Raw genomic sequence first — 24053 nt, forward strand, 5'->3', positions numbered from 1 at the left:
ACTTAAACTTTTTTTTTGTATTAGAGAAAAGAAAAGTTATTTATTCACACTAAACATAAATACAACACCTCACATTGTCTACTAACTGAATCTAAACACAGTGCACAGTCAGCGGGATATCAGACTGTTAAAACATGTCTCGGAGCATCTCCCACACGGGGCTGTTCTCGATGATATGGGCCCGGGCCAGTGACATCCGCTCTCGAATGTTGTCCACGTGAGGTTTACTAGTCGCCTAAAAATGTGCCTTTGCTTAGTTCAATGAACAACAAAAACCAAAACTAGCAAGTACATTGTGTGTTTTACCTTTGCAATTGTCAGCATTCCTTTGATGATCTCAGCATTGTTTCTAACAGGCAGGATCCGCAAGTTGCTCCCAAAGAAGCTGAAAAGAAAGAAACAAGAACTTTATTTTCATCAACTGATTCTGGGTCAATTCTGGGTCAATCGGTATTTGAATATGTTATTTTAAGATATGCACCAAAAGTAAAAGCCCATTGAAACAAAGCAAGCTCTTTAAACAAACGTTGTAATAAAGAAATTGACTGAAACTAAAGGTAGAACTGTGATTAACTGACATCAGGCAGAAGCAAAAGCCATTTCTCGTCCTTTTCTTCTTGCTTGGTGATGAAAGTACATCTTATGAGTTCCCTTTTCGACATGAATGATCTGATGGTGCGTTGTACCTGTGTTGAATCAGTGAGAGCGTGTCCATGTCTTTGAGTCCGTTGAAAGGAGCGTGAAGGAGCACGAAGCAGTTACGATGGACTTGGACAAACGTATTCAGACTCTCAACAAGGACGGAGTCTTGATGCAGAGGGTCTTGTGGGTCAACCAACAGAAACGCAGTCCCTGTAGCACACACAAGCACACCCAAGCACAAGCACACCCACGCACACACAGACACAGACACAGACACACACACACACACCACCAATGGCTCTGAACTCAAACTGTGATGTAAAAACTGTTATTCACACATTATTACCCTAAAGTGTCACAAGCATGTTTTGAATTCCTGCCTTAATCTTAACACAGATGCCAAATATATATTAGACAAAATATTTAGTTTTAAAATGTACATTTAATGTACATACGAAGGCAACAGTGTTCTTTTCTCATCATTTTGAAACCCCTGGATTGAACTCTATGGAATATTTACAGTTTTTTTAAAGAAATAACCAAAAAAAAAATTACTTTTGTTTATTTACGCTGACATTGAAATTTGTGCCTGTTTTTGTTTCATGTTGATAGACCAAGTAATTACAAATGTATGAACCATAAACAAGGTCAACAAATCTGTAATCTGACAGTTAGACAGCCTTTTCCAATCATAATGATAATTAGGATTCAAATAAGAAAGGAAAACACTGCATATTAACGGAGATGATCATGTGAGAAATATAACCTGAGTATATTTTGTTTTTTACCACTATATCATTTAAAAAAAACAACTTAAGATCCCACTTACCTGACAGAGGGAAAATAAAGGCCCCAGCCTGGACTCCGTCTGTGAATCTGATGCGATGTTGTTGAGCTCTGAGCACTTTGATAATTTCATGATTCTGTTCAAAAATAGCAGGATGTAATGTACAATACACAGTATAAGACAAGAAGCTAACAGAATTGCAGAATATTTTATTTTTTTTAATTTTAAGTGACTTGATAAGCCTTTGGGTGCAACTCATCACTGTAACAATCCACAGAATTAAGTCAAAATATAAGTGCTTAAGGCGAGACGCGAACAGGAAACAATGTTAAATTTAAATAAATATATATATATATATGTAAATTTGAAACCTCTCCTGTTACTACTTATAATGTATGTAAAACTTATAATGTATTACAAGTTTTTCAACACGTCATGTGTTCATATAGAAAGAAGCATTTTATGTGCAACTACAGCCAGATTTGGACATAATTGGGACATTTCAATCCGAAAAATGGAGGGAACCAGGTTTAAGGGAGGGGATTATGGATTACATCTCATTTAGTTTTAGAGTAAATGAGATCTGACTAAAAATGTGCCTAAACATTCTAATTTCACCTCAAAATGTAAAATAAAAACTTAAATAAATTAGGTTTAGAATTAGATATGGAAAAATGATTCTGTACATTCTGCTAAAAATATTGTCCAGTCCAATATTGTAGTTTGGAGTGTGTAGGTGCTACTATAAAGACGTTATGTCGTTATGAAATCTATTGATGAGGTGGATTCAATGAAAGATTAAAAACAAATTAGGAGCTAAATGGGCAATTTTGTTGTTTCCGCATGAAAGGAGCTTGTAGTTCGATATTGTGAAGATGTCACAATATTTCAGTTATTACATCCCAAAAAAATAGAAGAAGCTTTTGCAAACCTGGATAGAGCTAAGCTAGGTTAATTAGCACGCGCGGGTTAGCAAACGCCACATTTACAGTTTACAAACCAAAATACAGTCAAGTTCCGAGTTTACCTCAAGAGAAACGCTGACAATAATGGTTGTCTTCCACTGAGTCACACTTTCTTGATGATGTGGTGTTGCCATTTTAAGTATGAGTACTTTTCACGAACTAGACGTCAAAATATCACAAAAACAATTCCGATAATGCAACAGCGCAGATGGATACATGTGCAGGCGTAATCCGCTAGAGGGCGCTGTTGCCTGTCAATATTTGTTACTGTAAAAAATAGTGACAAATACACATAGTACATTTCTCAGCAAGACAAAACGTGGCCTAAAATTGAAAAATACATGACATAATTAAGCTGTAATTAAGCCTGTAGACAGAGGACTACATTTTCTCAGAAACATGAACTTTATTTTAAATAGCACATAAATACAAGCCAAGAGGAAGGTGTTTAGAAAGTCCAATCGACTTTTTTAGAATGCGTCCATGGGAAAACGTTCCGTTCTTTTCTAGGGACGCAAAATCAACATTAAACATTCAAAACATACAAAAATATCTGCATGCATTACATCTTTTTTGTGTCAAGAAAAAAATCCACTGAGATCTAAATCCAAATAGTTCAAATACTACTGTTAAATGGCTGTTGCTCGTATTTAATTAAGACATTTCTATAAATTATTATTAAAGGCGTCGACAGTGAAGGCTTCTAGGGTGACCACTCATAATCTTGCCAATTTTGATTGATCTGATTTGGATAATATAGGCTGCACTATAAAAGTGAGATTGTGAAAAATGTTTGTGCATTTGGGTGTCCTGTGTTGCTGAATTGAAATTGTCATCAGAATGGTCAACATTCTGGAATGGAGGCATTATTTTCACTGTTTAACTGATAGGTCAGTGTGTTTCCATCTTTACAAAGGATGTAAAAAAACACTGACTTTTCTAATCTCAAAATTGTATTTGAGGTCCATTTGTGGAATGCAAGATGTAATATATGTAGATAAAACTAAAAACTACTGTGGGGTCAACATTTCTGTAAGTCTTTGTTCAATAAAACTATTGTATGAATGTTTTTCCTTCATTCAAACTAAGTCCCATACTCTCCAAATAAATAAACAATGCAAAAATAAGAGTAGTTTGTTTAAACCAGGCTCTGAGTGGTTTTCATTTGCCAAAACCACCTTGACTTTTCATGTTTTGTGATATTGTGTGGTTAATCCCAGTTTCTCTAAATAAATCACATTGTTCCGCTTCTGCTCCATTCAGGTTTTTTTTTTTTACAAACTTTTAAAGGGTCAAATATTTTGCACACTGTTCCATCAACGTATGTTTCAGCATGGTGTTTTATTGTTGTTTATTTATTTATTTGGAAAGACATGGGCCTAAATAAGCCAAATGTATTGTTGTTTGAGGTGGTCACCCTCTTAGTCTGTGCTTTTCCCTCAGTGGTGCGTCTCCAGCTCCACGATGGTCCACTCGCCCTGCGGTGACGCTGCGTCCTCGGGTGAGAAGCTCGTCACTGTGATGCTGGTAGACGAGTCTTCTAGAGGCGAAATCAACTCTGCCCACCGCTTAAATGACTCCTTTTCCGGCGAAAGAATGGCCTGAGTGTCCGCACAGTCCCGGGATAGGGATAGGGTTTGTTTGATGAGATATTGTGCCAAATTAAGCTCCTCTGGCACCGGGTTTATTACGCCCAGATTGGACTCGTTATCGTTCAAGAGCCGTCTAAGCAAGCTCCAGTCTTTTTCTGCAAATTCGCTATCAATTTGTTCGGTTTCGTCGTCTTCTTGGTTAGGTTTTTGCGTGCAGTTCTCAAAGGATTCCCCCACATCCAACTCGTAAATAGGAGACAAGGCTTTGGCTGATGGTCGACGGTCATGTTTGCAGATTTGCTCCGCTCTTTGACAAGCACTGTCTCCTAAAAATAATTGACAATACTGCGAATGACAAGCTGTTTTTTTTTCAAAAGCCCATCATTTCAGAAAGTTGGAGGGGATTTGAACAAGAAAAATACAGTCAAAAGTACCCTTAATGCAACTGCTTCCTTATAGATATCTTACAATACATCCATTGTCATGAGAAAAGTACATTGTGTGATTGTACAATAATAACCCTGCTGAACCATTCAAAAGGTAGGCAGTTGCCCTAAAGGTAATTCACAAAAAAGGACTATTTTTCAGAAAGTATCTCTTTGTCCACATAAAATTAACAATGGACTAGAATGCCAGCACCAATGAAGTTGCAGTTCATATAAACAATATATATTCAAGTAATAAAATATCAAGACTAATCTCACAAAACTTGCAAACAATCGTGCTTCACATGGCACAAAAATAGTTGACATTTCAGGTATTTTGTTTTAAGTTGTTTAAGAGATGGAAAAGATGAAATGTCATTAAAACATAATGCAACAGGTGCTGATTTTTTTTCTCTTCCTGAAATTTTCAGTGAAAAAAGAGACACATAACATTTACCTAGAGACAATTTACAAACCGTACAGACAGAGGAGGCTACAAATACTACATCTTCTCAAACTCAAACTCTACACAACTTAACACTAGAAAAAGGAGGACATTATTAGCACAGTCTACTGGGTATGACACGATGAATAACACAAAGAACATAAAGGGTGTAAAACAAGTTTAATGGCTGCATGCGTGGTGCAAAACAAACAACAGAACAGAAGCTGGGGATGGGCGCATCAGAAAACAAAGCTCAGCAAAGGGATCAGTCCTTTGAACACCTTTTCAATAGTGGCAGTTATGTCCTTTTTTTAGACTTGTTTGGTACAATTTGATGATTTACAGGGTTCTAAGATGCTTACTTTAAGCACTAAAACGTCAATAGTTCACATAAAAATACAGTTCAAGTGCTGCAAGTACAAACATTACTTTGCCCCTGAGAAATGTGCAGACATTATATTAAATGATTTCAAGTGGCTGTTATATTGTTATACGAGTTTACATTTATATGAAAGGAATACATTCAACTGTTAACATAAATAATGGCACATAATAATACATTAGTAGTGAACTATTGATATTTTATTGCCAAATTAAGCCCGTTTAAGGATATCCAATTAGCCACCATTACTGCACTGCATAAACCAACAGAAAATAATGTATTTTATGTACATAAAAGTGCATTTGTTGTAAAATGTCAGAGCCTTGTCACAAGGCATTTTTAATGTAATACAATTACATGAGTTTTGGTGCACATCACACCACATTCCCTTTTGTTTATGCTTCTAAAAGTAAAATAACTTTCACTGTCACTGAAGGTTGATCTGGTGGAAATGTCATGATGGGTCTAATTTCCATCTTCAAAGGATATTTGGGTCGCAAATTCAAATTGACGATTATTATTGGGGCTGCACACTAATTTCTACATTAAAGACATTCTTGAATTGAAAAAAATATAGTTCAAGTTTGATTGTAGTAACAGCAGTAAGGTTGTACTAGGTGCTTAATTTATAAGATTTTGTAGGAACAAGGTCCTGGGTAAGGTCAAACTTTGACCAGAATGCACACAATAATAATGAGTAATAACTGCAACTGCCCATCTTACTTTATTTGACAGAATGTAAAGCCAATTTTATTTGTCAGAACACATGTACATGCATGTGCTTTTCATTCTGTGACTGAACACCAGAGCCAATGCACCAGAGCCAACTCCTAAGATTTGTGGCTTCTCACCTGGACTACTGTTTGTCTGAAGGACACTGCAATGTCAGACTTTCTCACTTCCTAGTCTGCCCTTTCTGTCACACACTCAATTCATTTCCATGATCAGAAATTCCGTTTTACTCCATTAGTTCTTTACGGTTTAGTCTGTAATTTACAGTACCCTAGCACCCGCGGTGGATCTGCCCTGCACTTTGATTGACAGCGGAGGAGAGACGCACAGCTCACATCTGTACATATGAAACTGTGAATTCTTTGTTTAAGACACATTTCAGTGTTTATATTAAAGACCTAAAACATAGATTTAATAGGTCGTCAGATTCTGTTCCAGTTCTAAATAAGCCCTGGTTGTAATGTGAATTTGATTTATTGTGCACCCCTTACTAAAGAATGAATGAATGTAAATAGCCATGAAAACATGACTGATTTGTTTTGAATTTGACCTTTTCTTTAACCAAGTTAATATCCTTTTTGGAAAGGGGAGCGAGCGGTGACGGACAAGGCAAGGATAGTGCAAAAGAGGGTTTAATTTGCAAACTAAACCTTACTTTTTGGGGGAGAGAATATGGGATTGGATTTAAGGGGATAATTTGGGAGGGGTGCATGGATATTTATACATTACCTGCTGGAGACTGGGCACCCTGTTGTGAGGTCAGCTGAGGTTCGTTTAAGTCTAGACGTAATTCAGCTTTCTTGCTTTCTGTTGGATTTTTACGCGGGGATCCATTGCTGTAGAGTTCAGCGTTCCGTAAATCGAGATGACACGGTCGCTCTTGGGGTGGGTCCTGGGGGGGGCAGGGGGATATGTCCACTTGGGTATTATTAACCTGCTCCTGGAGTTCAGTCAGAAATACAGACTGGTCATCTTTTTCATTAGTTGTGTGCTCTGGTGAAATTCCAAGATGGCCGTCTTTTTCGTCGACTGTAGTGTCTGGTTCGAAAACATCGCACGGCGTTGTCTCGGAATCAGGCTTTTGCTGAGCAGCTTCAACTCCGTCATCTCCCAATTCTTCACATTCATCGACGGAAAGCAGCACGGATCTACGGAAATTAGATGTCTGGTACTGCTCCTGGTTTTCCTGGTCTACGCCTTCATCATCAAAAGCCAGATTCACAATTCCTTGATATTGTGGGGATGTTTCCGTTTTGGGGATAACTTCAACCTCAGATTTTTCATCCTCTGTTTCTTCCTCCTCCTCCTCTTCCTCATCTTCTGATGAAAATAACTGATGCTCCGGAACACTTTTCACCTACACATAATCAGAGAATACATAAATAGGTGAATTTAATGGACTTTAGGCTAATAGAAAATGAATCTGTTTTTGCATAACATTAAGAGCCCAAAGCAACTTTGGCCATAGAGCTCCCCCTGCAGGTCCCTTGTGTACATTGCCAGAACAGATGAAAAAAAAAAATATATATATATATATATATATATATATATATATATATATATATATATATATATATATATATATATATAATAAGTCAGTATAATCACATACAAAACATTTCACATTGCCAAATATAAAAAAGAGTCAGGGTTTCTAAGGAGAGTTGTCTTCGGATCGATGTCGGCCAAAGATTTACAAAGAAGTTTAATGAGGTAAAGTTACTTAGTTCTGCTTTAATGTGGGACTTGCTGTCCCACATTCAAGCTTTAAAGCATTAAGCTCATTACTTCTTTCGGACATTTACAAAAAAAAGATTAAAGTTTTTAAACTACTTTTTGTGCTTGTACTTTTTTTTGGAGGATACAACATTTTAACCTTGTAAAATAAAGAAAACTTTAGTGGTTTATACCGTTACTGTGGCTTCAACTTCGGAATGCTCCTCCTCCGCCGCTGCAATCTCATCACGATGTAGCCAGGACCTGGGCCTTTGTCTTATGGCCTCCTCATCGCTCGTCGTCTCCATATCTCTTCCTCGCATCCGTACCTCGACTCTTAACCCACTTTCATACATTTTGAGCTCCTCCGGCGTGCTCGTGTCGCTGCTACTTCGTCCCAGGAAATCATGGCATCTCATCGTACCGCATTTGGACACGCCCCTGTCGTTGGAAAAATCGTCATCCTGTGAACCGCCCGCATCATAGTCCTCCGATCGGGGTTTGATATCGTCAGATGAGGTTGTCTGGCTTCCTGTTTCCGATTCGGGCGTGCACTGAGGGTGCAGGCTGCTCCAAGAGTCTTCCAACGGAGTGCTACTGATACTGCAAGGTGTGGGGCGGTCTGACTCTTTAGGAGAATTAGTGTCATTGACTTGACTGGAAAAGCTCGATTGTGGTTTTTGCTGAGGTTCTGTGGCCGGTTTAGGCATCTCTTCAGTGGCTGGATTTACTTGTGGAGCCAATTTAGCTGCCAGGACATTGTCTTTTTCAACTCCTTTAGAGTTTTCCAGATTTTCTTCTGAATCTAATTGAAGCAAATCACTTTTGCTTTCTGTTTGCATACTTTGCTCCTCAATGCATAATTCTTCTTTGCGTTTCTCCTCCATAGCATCACCAGTCTGAACTGTAGTTACTTCAGTTTTAGCATCCTGATTTTTAACATTCCCTGTCTCTTTCTCTTTTGTTGCCGATTTCTTGGTAGCAGTGGTGGTTGTTTTAGTGTTCAAACCGGACTTTGGTGAAGCTGTGTCAGTGGTGGTAACAGTCTTTTTCGGTCCTGCTTTGGCAGTAGTAGCTGGAGATTGCTTAGCGATGACTGAGGAGGACTTGACACTAGGTTTAGAGCTGGGTTTAGCTGAGGCTACAGTGGCTGAAGCAGGTTTTGTGGTTTTCTTCTTTGGACCTTCAGTGGCCATTTTGTCCTCACATGGTTTGTCGTCTTTCTTGGGCGATGGAGGCTTTTTCATAGAAGTGCCATTTCTGGAAGCTAAAAGAGAGAATAGGAGTAGATTTAAAAGTTTTCATTTGTTAGAAGACAACACAATCTTTTTATAAAAACTTGAGTATCTTTTGGAAAATAAAGATGAGTTAATTTAACAGACTGTAAGCCAGTAATATAGAACTAAAAATGGTTGTGTTAGGCAGACAAACTAGGGCTGATTTGGGTGAGTAAAGGCTGCGTGACAAACGCCCTCAAAACTATTCAGTAGATCTATGATCTGATCTGATCGTTTAACCCAAACTGCACTCAAACGACTACAACTGCTCAGGAGTTTAAGCAAATGATGTTTACTGTTTACTGTATGCAAAAAGGCTGATTAAATTCATGATTCGCTCTCACATTTTCAGCTCCATAGCGCCTCCTCTCTACAGCCGTCACATATAAATTCTTAAAATCGAAATAAAATAATTAGCCGACTAATACAAATTTAGGTTAGACACCATCAACCAATAGACTGAGCGACTAAATGCCTACAGTCTTAATAAAAACAGATAAGAACATGCTTTGTCTATGTTTAAGTATAATTCAATGTTGTTAACTTGAATGTTTCCAATAATGCACGGTATATTTCAATACAATAAAAAAAAAAAAAAAAAAAGTAAATCTACATGGCCTGGTGAAGTTGTCATACATTGTTTTGATGTTTATACATGAAACCAGCATGTTTTTGTAGCTGTAAATTTACAAGTGTCCGTGTACAATAGTAGAAAAGTATGATGAGTGTCTAACCATAGTTGTCTGCTGCTCTTCCTTTGGCGTCTGCTCTCATCGCTGCAGTGGCAGTTTTCTCCATTCCAACAGTTCTAACTTTATTGGTTTCTTTGACACTTGGCTTGCTTGAAGAACTATGAGCAAAAAAAATGAAGCATTAAAATATATTTTTATTTACATATACATTAACCAGCTGCAAGACAAAAGAGGATATTAATAAGGTAATTTAAATGTATACGTTTCAAATAGCGTAGTGGCTTATGACAATATCCTAGCAGCAGGAAATGATAACAATGGAACTAATATGCAGCTATTCTGAATCATCTCCTCAATCCCAAATGTTTGCTTTACAGAAGAAACGCTGTCATCTTAAAAAGCCTCTGAAATGACTTGACCCAAAAATCTGCTAATATGAATTGCTGATTTCAGGGACACTATAAATTATTAATGTGCTCTTAGTGGGTGATGGAAACTAAAAAAGAGATTTTTTTTGGTGAAGAGTGACAACAAATGTCAAGCCTGTCTGAATATAAATAATACATCTTGCTAGCAACAGGATTTCAGCATCAGTCTTTTTTACGGTCAAAAAACCTCCTATTGTACTGGTGTGTAGTTTGTTGAAATATGCACTGAAAAGACAACACAACATTATAATTACAGTTTGACTTTGAACACAAACATTTTTCAAATATAGTTTACCAAAAATAACAAAAAATATCTCAACACACAAGGCAAGATCAACGAAAGCAATACTTAGTAAAATTAGCTCCTTGAACAAAAAGTAACATATCAAAAGAACAACATTAAAAGCATAGGACATGTAAGTTTGATTGACAAAATGTAGCCTACAGTATATTTGCGCAGCAGCTGTATTTTACCTTTTGTAATTAAATAAGAGGCCATTTTTGTATGGCGTTTATTATCACTAAATAGGACTGGAGCCTTTGTCTTCAGTACAGAGCAAGAAGAACCATGTGAAGAGAAGGAAGGCTTTGTGTGAGCGCTGAAGCAGGGGCTGAGCTGGGAAACTCAGGGGCTGCGGGGGGCCATCACGGTGAAATGAGAAACGAGGTGCTAAGAATATTATATCTAAAATGCAAACACAGGAATTAAGAGACCTTTTTTCAAACCATTTAGAATTTTTACATGTTTGAAGGGGGTTGGGGGGACATTCCTCTGTAAAGCTCCCAAATAATTAAACTAATAATCACAGTTTAATTTGTACTTCCAAAAAGGACACTTGCATTTATGGCTGTTTATAGCACAGTAACTTTACTTTTGCAATCAGAAAGTGTGATTTCATAAAGCTGGTCACATACTATTGGAACAGTAATGCATTAGAATTTCACTTTTTTATGTGTCAATAATTATGAATAATCTTCTCACTATAACTAAAATTCAATTTCATTTTTGAAACCGGGAATCGATGTCATGATGCCGAGGCCCGCATATAACTGCAGCTTAGACCACTTAACTACCAGCAGCACTCCAATAGTGTATTTACTTTCAATATTTAATAATTGATCACTGGTGCTACTGTAAACTCAACAGAACCTTATGGGAGACACTGATATACTGTGGCCATTTTGTCATTACCAAACCTTTAAATTGAAAACTACTACCAAGATTCTGCCTACAATTACAAGAACTGGCATTTTTGAGTCAGTCTACAACAAAACCTTATGCATAATGAAGCTGATTTTTCCTCTCACCTGCTGGTCTTGGCTGACTCGGTCTTCTGAGGAGCTTTCGTTGGTGCCGACTTGTGCATGGTTTTGACCTGCTGTTTCGGTTTAGCACCTGAAACATAATATATTCAAGATGTCTAAAAAAACCATGCTGTGTGGATGACATGTTCAGAAGGACATATGCTGCTTCAGAGCACTCCTGCTGTGGAACGCTCTACAACTGCCTTTGCAACAGTGGGGTGAACCCGCTGAGCCCACGGGGTAATAATGGATTATCGTTTCTCCCTAAAACGCCCGCAGCACCAAAAACCAAAAGAGCTCCGTCAAACCAAATAAGCTAAGAAAAAAAAGGGAATATGAACAAAAGGCTGTCCAAAAATCTTACTTACAATTATTTGGATAAATTGGATCATAATAGAAATTATGTTCTTCAGACAATTATTTTAGAGAACCTGTAGAGAAAGTATAAAGCTAATATACTTTATTAGTAATGCTTTGTGCCACTTAGACTTAGTTTTAAAAGTCAAAGTAAATTATAAAAGTGGCTTTGCTCCAAGTTTGGCAGAACGAGAAAATTAGCAAATTGCAAAGACGGCAATTGTTTAGCTGATATAATTTCCTGTGCAAACAACAAATTATTCTCTTATTTATTATGTTAAAAAAATAATAATAAGTTGCTAACCCAGTAGTTTAAACCTTGACAAACATGTTCTGAAATGCATGAGATTCTTGGATTTATCAAAACATAAGCAGCAAATTGAATAGTTATTTGCAAAGCTGATTTTAATTTGAATACTTTTCTAAAATCATTGCTAAAATCATTCGGGCCACTATCTGATACACATATCAGTGTTTTTTAAAGAAATGTTGAGAAATGGTTTCATCATAACATGCAGACATTAACCATGAGAACGCCCTATAACTAGCCAATTGCTCTAAGAAACAGGTCTTGTTCCACTGGAAAATGTTTCTCAAATTAACAAATAAATAAGTATGGTCAGAAATAAGTCAATTATTTAGACTTAACAAATTTAAGGGTCTTGTTTGAGTCCAGTTTCATCCTGTTTCATGGTTTGGTGCTTGAAACATTTTTAAAGTAAAACTAAACTGGCCCAAACTACTCAAAAATCTGTATTCAAGTCATTTTACCATTTAAATATTCCTTTTGCAGTGCGAGTGCGTCTACGGCACTGACCCACGTCGGACTCTGTTGATTTGCACGCTGATACAAGCAGCTGCCAAGGACATCTTTGTGTTCTTTATTTCTGTCAAATTATCATGCACACATTGGCCCCGTCTGCCCAAATGTTCCCCCTGACAGAAGCTCAACATTCATCAGACTAATTAGCTGCCCCACTGCCTTCATGTCCGAAGTCATAATGCTGAAGCTGTCTGACTCTGGCATTGGGTTTAAATCACAGAGCAGATAACAGTGGATTTGGCACCGTACTGAAATGCATATAGAGAACAAGAATAAAACAGCATTCAACACCTTTAAAAGGGAACAGAAAATAATAACAGGAAAACTAATATAATAAATAAACCAATATTAAACAATAATATGTTTTGTGTTACTGATTTAATTGAATCTTACGCGTGGGACTAAACTATATAAGATAAGATAATAAGATAAGATAATCCAAACAGCACAACAACTGGATTAGTACAAAAATAAACTGACAAGGACTACACTAATTAGGGATGTCCCGATCAAGATTTTTTGGCCCCGAGCCGATTCAGAGTCATCTGATTTTGAGTATCTGCCGATACCGAGTCACGATCCGATACTTTCATAACACATAAACAAATCCACAAATGCAACATAAATAGGTTGTCCCTAGTTTTTGTTTTATTTTTCAACACTTAAACAGTGCACCTTTCTTTGAGGTAGCTTGAATAAGAAATAAAAGAGCAATTAAATAAAAATAGCAGCTCAACTTAAAATACTCAGCAGGCATGTAAACAAAATTTGTTTAATAAGCAGAGTGCCTATTAAATGAAAGTGCAACAGTGTCAAAGTAAGACCATAATGTGCTTTTCAAAACTGCACTCTTAATTCTCTTCTGGTTTATAATAAAATGTATGTTTTTCTTGATGAAATCCGTCTGAATGTCTTCGAGTCGAGAGTAAGCCAGGGCCGAGTGCTCTTCCTTGTGGTAGCCACGGTGTCTATCACGCCGCGTTGGGAAAGCAAGCCCATAGCTTTCTTCATATTAGCTGCGTTGTCGCGCAAAATTACATCGATCTGTTGCTTGTCGATGCCCCAGTTGTTGAGCATTTTTTCCTGTCCTTCCTATCTGTTTGATGCGCTCTGCTGAGTGGGATCTGCGAAATTCCCTGGGCATGCAGGGCAATAGATCCATGATGCAGGATCGCACGGCGCAAAACTAAACTAGAATTTACTGCCGTAAAGTGTGGGCTTTACATCAGTAAAATGTTGCGATCCATTCATGCATTATACGGAGGTGAGGGACTAATAATAAGCTTGAAATGTATAGCGCTAATCAAACTAATAGGAGTAAAATTTATATCCGATCACTGATAGGGATGCAACAGCCGATTTCGATCAAGTCTAAAACCACTTGATCGGGTCCGATTTCCGATCACGTGATCAGATCGGGATATCCCTAACACCAATCTGAGACATCTCAGGCCTGGACAAGGACCAGGACCAAGATCCACCACAACCAGGACTACATCAAGCGCAGTATTTAAGGCACAACCAAGAGGCTTCATGCCAAAGTTTAGAAAACAATATCCCAGAGAAAACTGATAGAGAATAATTTAGTTCAAACCTGGCACTGTTTGGGCATCATTTCTGGGGCTGCTGGAACCGTTTTCTGGTGAAGCACTGCCCGATGTGGAAGAGGCCTGAGTGGCGGTGCCATCAGGTTTGACTTTCTGGACCTTGGTCCCTGGACCATGACTGGTGGATGTGGTGTGTGGAGGAGAGGTTTTCGGTCTTGCTCCAGGGTTTGGCCGCCTCTCTTGGTCTTTGGCCCCTGTAGTACTTCTTGGACCATTCGCACTCACCTAAGGAAGATACAATGTTCATATATAATGTAAAAATACTGCATAAGTCTTGTATAGATGTTTTACACTCCGACATCTGATTTTGTGGCAAGGAATTTAGTTTGTAAAATTATTAGGGATGTCAATTTTGCATAATGTGTCCTTTAAAATCCCAATCCTGAGTTTGATACTGACCACATCTCGTCTAACACTTGTCCCGTTGACAACTGGCGTCGCTCCGGTTTTTGTTTTCGACGCCAGGCCACGTTCTGCTGGCTTCTTCACACTTTTGATCTTCGGACCGTCGCCCGGTTTGGGAGTTGTCCCGAGTGCGTCGGATTTCATGGCTGTGATTGAATTTAGGGAGGAGGCAGGTTTGGCAATGTTGGACACTTGTTTACTTTGTGTCCGGTTGACTGAAGGACTCTCAGGAGCAGGGGAAGGGCATTTTACCGCCCGGGGCTGTGGGGACAAATTAGTCATAAATTTATTAGAGAGAGTAATCCACAAGCAGAGGTGAGCAGTTAAGAGTATGTATGTACACCACATCGGTTACCTATTTGGTGGCAATGTTTAATTGAACTGTCACTGTCAAATAAATATACAATTAAACACTCCACATGAACTAATCCAAATATAACCAAATATATGTTCAAGTGCCCTGTGTTCATTCAGCCATTCAATCGCTGCTCCCCTCCCATGATGCACTTGGGCTTACGTATGAGGCCTGCACATCTGTTTACAGTACATTACATTGGGTTTCTGTTCTTTTCATGCTGTATTACTCATGCTGTGGGGGCAGGGCTTTAGGACATATGGCCTCCGGTGGTCACTCTAATCGCCCCTGGGGATTTGCAAAAACTATGCAAACTATCCATGAGTAACAAAACACGCACACAGCACAAGCCATTAATAGAAATTAGAGCATAGAGCTGGATAGACAAGTTTAGTTTAGTAGAGTTATTCAGCATTGATTTGACAAAAAAAAAACAGATATAATTTGGTTAACACTATTATTATAGTGTGACTAAAATTGGCTTCGAAGAAATCAATGATTATCCACCTGTGACATTACTAATAGCAAAATAGATAAATAAATACAAAGAAAATGGTTAATTCTAGTCCTAAATACCTGTGAGCTTGAAAATACTGGCTTTTTCCCAAGTCTTCTATTGTCCCCTTTATCAATTGCATCTGTCAGAAAAGGTAAAGAAGGGAGACATAAGCATGGAACACATAGTAGGAGTAAAATATAAATATTGTATTTATTATGATGGCTTTTTTCAACAGCTGTCTGAATGTTGCATTAAGCTAATATGAAATAATCATAATGGTATCAATAATACTGACAAAGATTTTTGAACAGCAGTATTGTCTGTTTGCTCACAAAAACAAACCACACTTGTCCAGACATTTCTGGAAAGGATTATTTCAAATAATAGCCAAGGTAATTCATATTGTTTGGGCTCAACACTTATAATACATACACCATTGTTTGGAATAGCAACTTTTTCTTATTTTTTCAACAAAAAAAATTAACTGTTCATTCATTGAACTGCAAATCATTGTGTTTGTTTTACCATACCATAGGATTATACAGTGGTAGAAAGTTGTAAGTATTATTTTCTTTCTGTTGTAATATATTGCTATGTATACTTAAAAAAAAAAAAATTGAAATGTGTAAATAATGGTGCCGTCTATAATTGTCCCATAATAATTGTCAGTAACATCACATACAATCAAAGAAAATCCACACTATAATTTAATGAAACAACAATAGTGGTGACATTAATCTTATGCTGGCATGTGATCTGTAACAGACAAGGCTGCACTGCCCAGGTGAAGACAGAGCAGTGGCTGATAGAAGCCTTTTCAATTATTCATGAGCTTCATTGCAACACATTGTCAGGTCTGTAGTGGAGGAAAGCAGACTTGTTTGTTTTTATCAGGGACATTAATCATCTGCAGTCACAAAGACAGGGCTTCTGCTTCTCTCCCACCCTTTACAAACAAGCATGGCGCGGCTGTGAGGCTGGTATGTCTGAGTGCCCCCACATCTGTACAGCTGTCTACAGAAAGAAGAACCATGGCACAAATGGACTGTGTCGCCAAATGTGATTAAGTATTTAGTGAAATTCAGAAAAAAAATAACAAACACACGCGTCAAAGATTCTCATTTAAATCAAATGATGCATATCCGCAATTGCCGCTCTGGTTTGGAGGGAAGAAATATGCAAACCATGCACGTTTGTACTCCCCTCGATAAGCATGAGTGGAAAAACAAATGGGGATAGGTTAATGTATTTTCTTACCTGCTAAAATCCTCTCTCTATGCTTTGGTGATAGGCTTTCCCATCCTTGAGTGTGGCGAACGGCGTAAAATGTCTGTAGGAGGAAGGTCCAGAGCCGGTCGTGTAGGCTGCAAATCTCCTGCTTGAATGGCTTTCAGTAACACAGAGGAGAGTGAGCGAGAGAGAGAAGACAGACAGAGCAAGAGAGAGGAGAGAGAGAGGAGAAAGGGGGGCGAGCGTGGAGGAGAAGAAGACTGGAAAGGGGTGCGCTACAGCTCAACGAATCAGCAGCTGTTTCAGGAACCTTTCACCATGGCAACAAAACCCCTCCCTATCTCTCTCTCTTCCCCGTTAGTCAAACCGCGGATCGACTCCGAGCTCTCTGGAGGGAAAAAAACACTGATGTCACCGAGCCAGCAGCCACGGTCCTGGTCTTTACGGGCAGATAAAAAAAAAATACTCTTCACCACAGCAGATTAAGAAGAACCTGCTGCCACCGCTGCTTCTGCTGGTACGTGCCACTGTCTGTCTCGCTCTAATCCATTGTGCCACACTGGACAGGACTTAAGCAGCCAGGTCACTTTCCCTAGGCATAATAATCTGCTCCCATCATAAGCCTACAAACACTACTACAACATAGTTCCATAACATACATGTACGCCAGTTAATACATGATACTGTATAATATAGCAAGATAAGGTCTATAAATCTTTAAAAAAAATTAACCAGTTATCTTGAATTAATTTAAATGTGCTGTAGTGGCAAAAAAATAGCAAATGTTTATATGTAAATAAAATATAATATATAGAAACATAGTACTTTAGCAAAAAACACATGACCGGACTGATTTATTATGAGTTTAGGGTTATTATGTGCAATTGTTATACTGTGCAAAAATGCCCTTGTACATAGCAATGGGTCAAGTTGAATAATTTCAGCAAAGTGGTCAAGTAAGACAGACCATTTCATACTAGAGCCTTTTAGCAATTTTGATGAACCGTCAAGAACAAAGACGTGATATAACAAGAATGAATCTGGGACTAAACCAGGCCGATCCATCGCACACAAGATAAGCTCATAAGATTCCATTTCTTTTACATTTGTGAGGACTAAAACTAGGACAAAGCATTCCTGGACTGCAACTCAACCCGAACTTATGTAACCAGGAGAAAACATCCACAAACACACAACAAATGAAGCCTCATGTGATATTCCCTCTAGTCTTACCTTTTGCACCATTAATATTAGGACAAAACTGTAACTCAACTTAACCTGGGATAAACTAAGTCCAAACCAGGACTAAATAAGTACTAGCCATCAGCCATGTATTTGATTTCTTGATGTTTTGATGGAATATTAATCCATTTTATGACACAACTTGACAAAACTTTTACTCAGAACAAACCAGGACTAAGGATCAGACACAGTAGTTGCTGATTTTACAATAATCAACAGCAAGTAAAGCTCAAATCAGAAGCCACAAACAAAACAGAACCGGGACAAGGACATGGCCCATGTGATTCACCTCTTGCTGACTCTGCCCCGACTCCTCCAGCTCGTCTCCACACAGCCAGTGCACTGCAGTGAAGAGCTCACAGCTGTTCTCCACCGTCACGCCCGCTTTTATGGCTGAACAGAGCTTCCTCAACAACATGGGCTCTGTAGTCAACTCTTCTCTCTAAAAAAATTAAAACATAAAATGCCCCACAATCAAATTACACTGCCAGACCCCAAAAAAAACAACACTTCCCCCCACATTTCAGAATCTTATTGAAACCATGCCAGAGCAAATTTGTGCTGTAATCAAAACTTCTTTTGGTCAGGCAGTATATATTATAATTATGTCTATACAATAGTTTATAGAAAGTTTAAATAAAGCCCTTTACATAAAACACACAAGCCATCTAATGTGTGTTGGCACACGTTTTTTGGAACCAGTATCTGCCGACTTAAAAAGATAATCTTAGTCTTATTTTGATAATTCCAAATGTTATTCAAGTATAACCCACATTATGAAATCACCTCCTAAATTTGATTGAGATATTATTCCCTAATAAATTGCAGCCAGAATTAAGATAATATTTATAGATTGTGTATGGCATATTGGATAATAATAAAAAATACGGGGCTAAAATCAAGAAAAGTGGATATGGTCACATGCCCTTTTACCGTTTGTGTAAACACATAGTAGGGCTACAAATAACAATTATTTTAGGAGTTAACTCGTCAAACGATTATTTCTATTGTACATTGATATTGTTTAAATACATTATCAAGCAAATAAAGGTTGAAATATGAAGACTGGAGGCTGCTACATAGAGGACATGTACAAATAAAGTGTATTAAAGATATAAATCTGAAATTTTTGATTTTTAAAAAATATTTTGATGTGATAATACCGCTTTGTTATAGTGTTTTAACGTGTAAATAATGTGTATCAAAAGTACAACTACATTTTCGATAGTTACGATGAGTGCATCATTGCAGCCCTATTGTCTTTACAAAATAACCTAAAAACCTCTGGTAAATCGTTTAGCTAGAACATACCCTGCGTAGATCCTGAAAGGCCTGAGTGCGTAAGACTTGGGGGAAGTTTTGGACAATGTATTTGAGGTTGTGGTCCTGGAGCTCCATGACCAGACTCTTCACCTGCTGAGCCCACTTCACTTCAGGCAGACTCCCGATCAGCTGCTCCAGCCCACACAGCATCGTCACCGCGTTATGGACCGTCTGAAAGGGGAAAAAATGACAACTGACATGAAACTGAAACCTTAATTTCAATAGTGGAAGTTAAATCCTGTCTCCTTGGAGTCTTATTATGTATGATTTAGTTTACACACTAATGCACGTGACTCTTCATTGATTTATGATTCTTGTAATTCAAAGGGTAGGTTTACATGATCTGCATCTGTTTTGAGCCTAGTTTAGTCCTGATGTAGAATTTTTTATTTAGTGCTGGTCTAGTCTTGATTTAGTTCCAAGATTAGTCCTCGTTTTATTGTGCCTAGGTCCGTGCGCGCTGGTCCTGGACAAATTATACACAGAAGTATTATATGACAGGCATTTCTCCCTGTGGCCCTCAGAGGCAACTGTTGTTGTGATTTTGGGCCTTACAAAAATAAATTGATTTGATTTGATTTGAAGTGAGTACATAGAACAGTACATGGTCTAGTGTGTCGCAAATTGATATATAAAATGTAATGTTCTCCTGTCCTGACATAATTGTTAAGGTGTAGATAAGGGCATTTTAAAATCACAAAAATGCAACTAAAATTAAATTAAAATGAAAACTGCTGCTAGAGTTGCACAATATTTGAAATGATTGCATTATTTGATATGGTTGCGATATCAATATAATGCTTTGATATTTGAATATACTTTTTGAGTTCAGCTATAGTAAAACAAATATGTTCCTGTCTTAATGTATTAGTCAAACAAACCTTAAGAGACAAGACCAACACTAAATTGAGCTGAATCAAGACTTAATGAGGAAAATCATGCTTTGCAAAACATCTTAAAAGCAGTAAATTTCTGTCAGAACCTTTTAGATATTTTTAGTTTGTTGCGATTATTTCCTTAATACTTTTTCAATAAATTGTGCAATATAGGCTTGCTCTGAAAGTTGTTTTTATTGCTCAGCGGGTGTACGGCCCAAATAGTTTTCTTGGCATTCATACATTAGCGTTTTGCCAAGTCTGTACAAGTGTTTATGTGTCTGCTTTGAGAACACAACGCTCCACTTGGACGTGAAGAAAGACAGATTCCATTATCAATTAGGCCCCTGGTTCCCTCCCCATCTGTCTGCAGGCTCATAATCCTAAATTAGCTTGTCTTTAATAACTGAGAATTGAATAAAGCGTTCCTTAATTAGATCACATTCAAATTTGCTTCCTGTGGACAAATCGCCGGAGGATGAATGGAGGATATTTCAGATGGAGGAAGGAAAGGAGATAGAGAGGGGAGAAATGGAGAGATAGAAGAGCAAAGAGAGAGAGGCTCACCATAGTTTCAACAACAGCAGTAAAACATACTCTCTGAAGCTCCGGAGATAAGAGCGAGAAGTTGCGCTCAGACCACGACTTCACAAAATGCTCTGCAATCCACCTGGAAATAGAAATGCTTATTTTAAACCCTTTGAAACATCTTTGTCGCGCAGCAGGGCTAGAGCTGTCAGCTAAATGTCTAAGTCAATATGAACAAAGATTTAGTCAAGTCATTGCATGAAATGACACAGCCATTTTTAACATTCTTTTATAAAGCAATACAACAGAATGGAAAATAATAAATACATAAATAACTTTTGTGCTTGCCTAACTTATCTAACTTAAAGGACAAATATTATGCATTATTAATATTGTTATTGGCCTTTAAACATGCTCGAGTACATTTAGTCTGGCATCTCATGTTTTAGAACAAATGTTAAAATAATGAATGGCGTCTAATGATTCTAGCTTATCCAACACGTCAACTATGGGCGCCGTCTACTGACAGCAGAGAGAATTACATATTTCAGACAATGATTTAAAAACAGGGCAGAAGATTCTCAGAGCCACGTCACAGATCGAGAACGTCACAGATCAGGGACATTCCAAATGGTGTGTTTATGACGCTCAGAGGGGACAAGGTTTTTTAACCATGATTCAAACTAACTATTGTAAATTAAGGGGAACAATGTTGGAAGCGGGTTAAAAGCTCAAAAAGTCAAATTTGTGTAATAAGTGTCCTTTAAACTCAAAAACATTAAATTAACCATTTTAAATGTTTCCTGCATCTAATTTTCTGAAAAAGTAGTTCTGAGGAAGTGGCCATTAAAAGGCTATCGATGAGCTCGTTAGGAAGGGTTGCATTATTTTTAGAGAGTAATGGAACAGGAAATGGACAAGTTAACACAGGAAGTCACCCATAAATGTAAATCAATTTGTTCATTCTCCTCCATAACAAGGAAATAATATCTGTAAGTGTCAAAACGTGACAGACTGTAACAAGTGGTGAAAAAGTGGAATACTCAGCTTTACATTGCGATGACAGTCATTTTCACAGTCAATGGGAGGTTTTGTCTATGGGAGTTTTTGTTTATAGGAGATCTTCTACTGAAAGTGTTTTTCAAACTTCCTAACTTCTGTTCTTTTCTTCTGTATCTACCTCTGTATCTACCTGCGTTGCATCAATGAAATTTCCCCATGTGGGACAGTAAAGGAATATCTTATCTTATTTTGCAATATACTGTATGTAGCAGTTTGGTTGCTTCTATACAAATCCCATTTCCCTATACAAGATAAGATAAGATAATCCTTTATTGTCCACACATGGGGAAATTTCATTGTTGCAACGCAGGTAGATACAGAGGAAAAGAACAGATAACTTATAGTAGATTTGAAAAACACTCTCAATAGAAGATCTCTTATAAACAAAAACTCCTATAGACAAAACCTCCCATTTCCCAAAAAGGGATGGAGGGGAAAAATAATAAAGATAAAAATAAATAAATAAATAAATACCATTGCATGTGATCACGACAGTAATTGCACATGAATATGTGTCACGACAGTAATTGCACATGAATTGCACATGAATATATGTGCGCTCTTACCTCTTGCACTGCAGGTTGAGGCTGTGAAGGCCTAAGGCATGAGTGAGGCACAGGCACTCGAGGACACCCTTCTGGACCCCATCACTCGGCTGCCACAGAGACAGTATAGAGATCATAAGACAAATGAGTCAAATGTTCAGTCAGACATTCACAGAGTTAAAAAAAAAAAATAAAACGTGTTACTGACTATTTGCATGGTATTCATGAAAGCAAGGTTTGTACAGCACTGTTCTGAGCTATGGTCACCAGTGATGGAACGAAAGAATGCTGGATAAAGAGGTAGTAAAGAATGCAGTGATTTACTGACAATATATGTTATAAGATTAAAAGTGATTTATTTTGCTATATATCTGACATGACACTGTATGCAACTTTCACACTGAAGAAGGTTAAAAGCTCTGAAAAGTCGATTTTGCATGATATGTGACCTTTAGGTAAACATAACTTCTGACATCCAACATCACAACATACATTATCATTTTATTTGGTGGGGGCAGTGCATAGTTTAGATTAGCATTTATTGTTTCCATTGGGAAATTTGTCCTCTGCATTTGACCCCTCCCTCAATGAGGCTGGAGCTTCTGCTCAGGAGCAGGAGACCCATCTCCAGATCTTGGGAAGGTCCTTGCCATGCAGGACTGCCTATGCTGGAGGATTTTACCTATTATATGGGAGAAACGGCACTGCCCAGAAGAAACCCACCCAGACACAGGGAGAACACATTAGGTTTGTCTGACCTTGGGAAAGAAACGGCAGTAGTCTCTGATCAGAACCATCTCTACCACATCTTTGAGACCATCCAAACCCAGCATGTCTGCCGCCAGCACCACCTGACTGAGGACAAAGAAAAGAGAAGAGCCTCAGTTGTTATACACATTTTACATACAGTCTTTTGGATTTCTTATAGTCAGACCTGTATTTTTGTGTTGTACATAGAGATACTTTGGCTGCACTCTGGAGTTCTTCAGAAATGTCACTGTTGTTACTGTGACGTGTCTAGTCAGCTCATTTAAAACAGGTTTTGGAGCGGTCTTCCTACTTGGAGCAACAGGATGACTTCCTCAGTCAGACTTCTTCAGAACTGTATCCCAGGTAATCTCGATTTACAGTCTTTTGTATATCGTCACAGTAACTACAGTGACACGTCTGAGGAAGAGTGCAGCCAAAACAGTAAAATAAAGGTCTGACTATAAGAAATCCAAAAGACTATTAAAACGTGAGGCCCTAATGAACCTAATCGTATGTTATACACTCATTTCATGAGATTTCAACTCTTTCTTTTTACCTGGCACTGGCTCCTGATGGTAAATCCACAATAGCCCCATACATAAACTGTAGCAGGACTTCCATCTCTTCCGGGCCCAAACTAGACAAAAACAGGCATACTTGTATCAAAGAATAAGTTATGCATTTTGACTTGGGAAGCAACATTAATCTCACGATGAGCCAAAATATGAATGGCAGTGTTAGACAAGAAAAATGTATATTAAAAAGTGATACATGTAATAAAAAGCTCTCTCCAAAATATTTTTATGTAGTTTCCACGAGCCCCGGAAGACATGTTATGTGATACTTGTATTAGGAAGTACTATTAATATTACTGTGGACTGAATCTTGTCTTATCTGTATTCTCGCCATCTATTGACAAAATGTGTGTGTATAAAGTTTTTATACATATACCTTTTCTTTTTGAGTTTTGAGCAGAATATAAACATATATAAATGGCTAAATAAATAACTGAACTGAAAATTAAATTAATACAATTTTATTTTAACATCTTACCAAAGGCAGAT

General features: G+C 37.8%; 2 protein-coding genes across 2 annotated transcripts in view; both read right to left on the reverse strand.

The window, feature by feature from the left end:
• Positions 1-76: 76 nt before the first annotated feature.
• On the reverse strand, positions 77-2611 carry LOC140354097 (protein SPO16 homolog). Its single transcript, XM_072438941.1, has 5 exons — positions 2457-2611; positions 1472-1565; positions 687-852; positions 307-385; positions 77-235 (listed from the first exon to the last, which is right to left on the reverse strand). The coding sequence occupies exons 1-5, from the start codon at positions 2526-2528 to the stop codon at positions 128-130; spliced, it is 519 nt and encodes a 172-aa protein (XP_072295042.1). The 5' UTR covers positions 2529-2611; the 3' UTR covers positions 77-127.
• A 165-nt stretch (positions 2612-2776) lies between these two features.
• The window catches only part of btbd8 (BTB domain containing 8), a 32932-nt gene continuing 11655 nt past the window's right edge, over positions 2777-24053 (reverse strand). The window contains exons 7-21 of the mRNA XM_072439157.1: positions 23546-23626; positions 22998-23094; positions 22261-22349; positions 20672-20774; positions 19218-19400; positions 18196-18348; positions 16692-16821; positions 15512-15573; positions 14575-14841; positions 14163-14400; positions 11392-11479; positions 9698-9813; positions 7881-8953; positions 6700-7327; positions 2777-4312 (exon numbers count right to left, since the gene is read on the reverse strand). Coding sequence (XP_072295258.1) covers positions 3834-4312; positions 6700-7327; positions 7881-8953; positions 9698-9813; positions 11392-11479; positions 14163-14400; positions 14575-14841; positions 15512-15573; positions 16692-16821; positions 18196-18348; positions 19218-19400; positions 20672-20774; positions 22261-22349; positions 22998-23094; positions 23546-23626 — 3787 coding nt within the window. The 3' untranslated portion in view covers positions 2777-3833. The remainder of the gene's footprint in view (positions 4313-6699; positions 7328-7880; positions 8954-9697; positions 9814-11391; positions 11480-14162; positions 14401-14574; positions 14842-15511; positions 15574-16691; positions 16822-18195; positions 18349-19217; positions 19401-20671; positions 20775-22260; positions 22350-22997; positions 23095-23545; positions 23627-24053) is intronic.

This window comes from Eucyclogobius newberryi, unplaced genomic scaffold (assembly GCF_026437365.1).
Source record: "Eucyclogobius newberryi isolate DKJ021-1_F unplaced genomic scaffold, fEucNew1.0.hap1 SCAF_9, whole genome shotgun sequence".
NCBI lineage: Eukaryota > Metazoa > Chordata > Actinopteri > Gobiiformes > Gobiidae > Eucyclogobius > Eucyclogobius newberryi.

What these genes read in the sequence shown, in the direction of transcription:
- LOC140354097 (XM_072438941.1), bottom strand. Translation starts at nt 2,528, where the DNA reads ATGGCAACACCACATCATCAAGAAAGTGTGACTCAGTGGAAGACAACC. An exon ending in CTCTCACTGATTCAACACAG is followed by an intron (nt 386 to 686) that starts GTACAACGCACC and finishes CTTTCTTTTCAG; the next exon opens with CTTCTTTGGGAGCAACTTGC. An exon ending in GAATGCTGACAATTGCAAAG is followed by an intron (nt 236 to 306) that starts GTAAAACACACA and finishes GCACATTTTTAG; the next exon opens with GCGACTAGTAAACCTCACGT.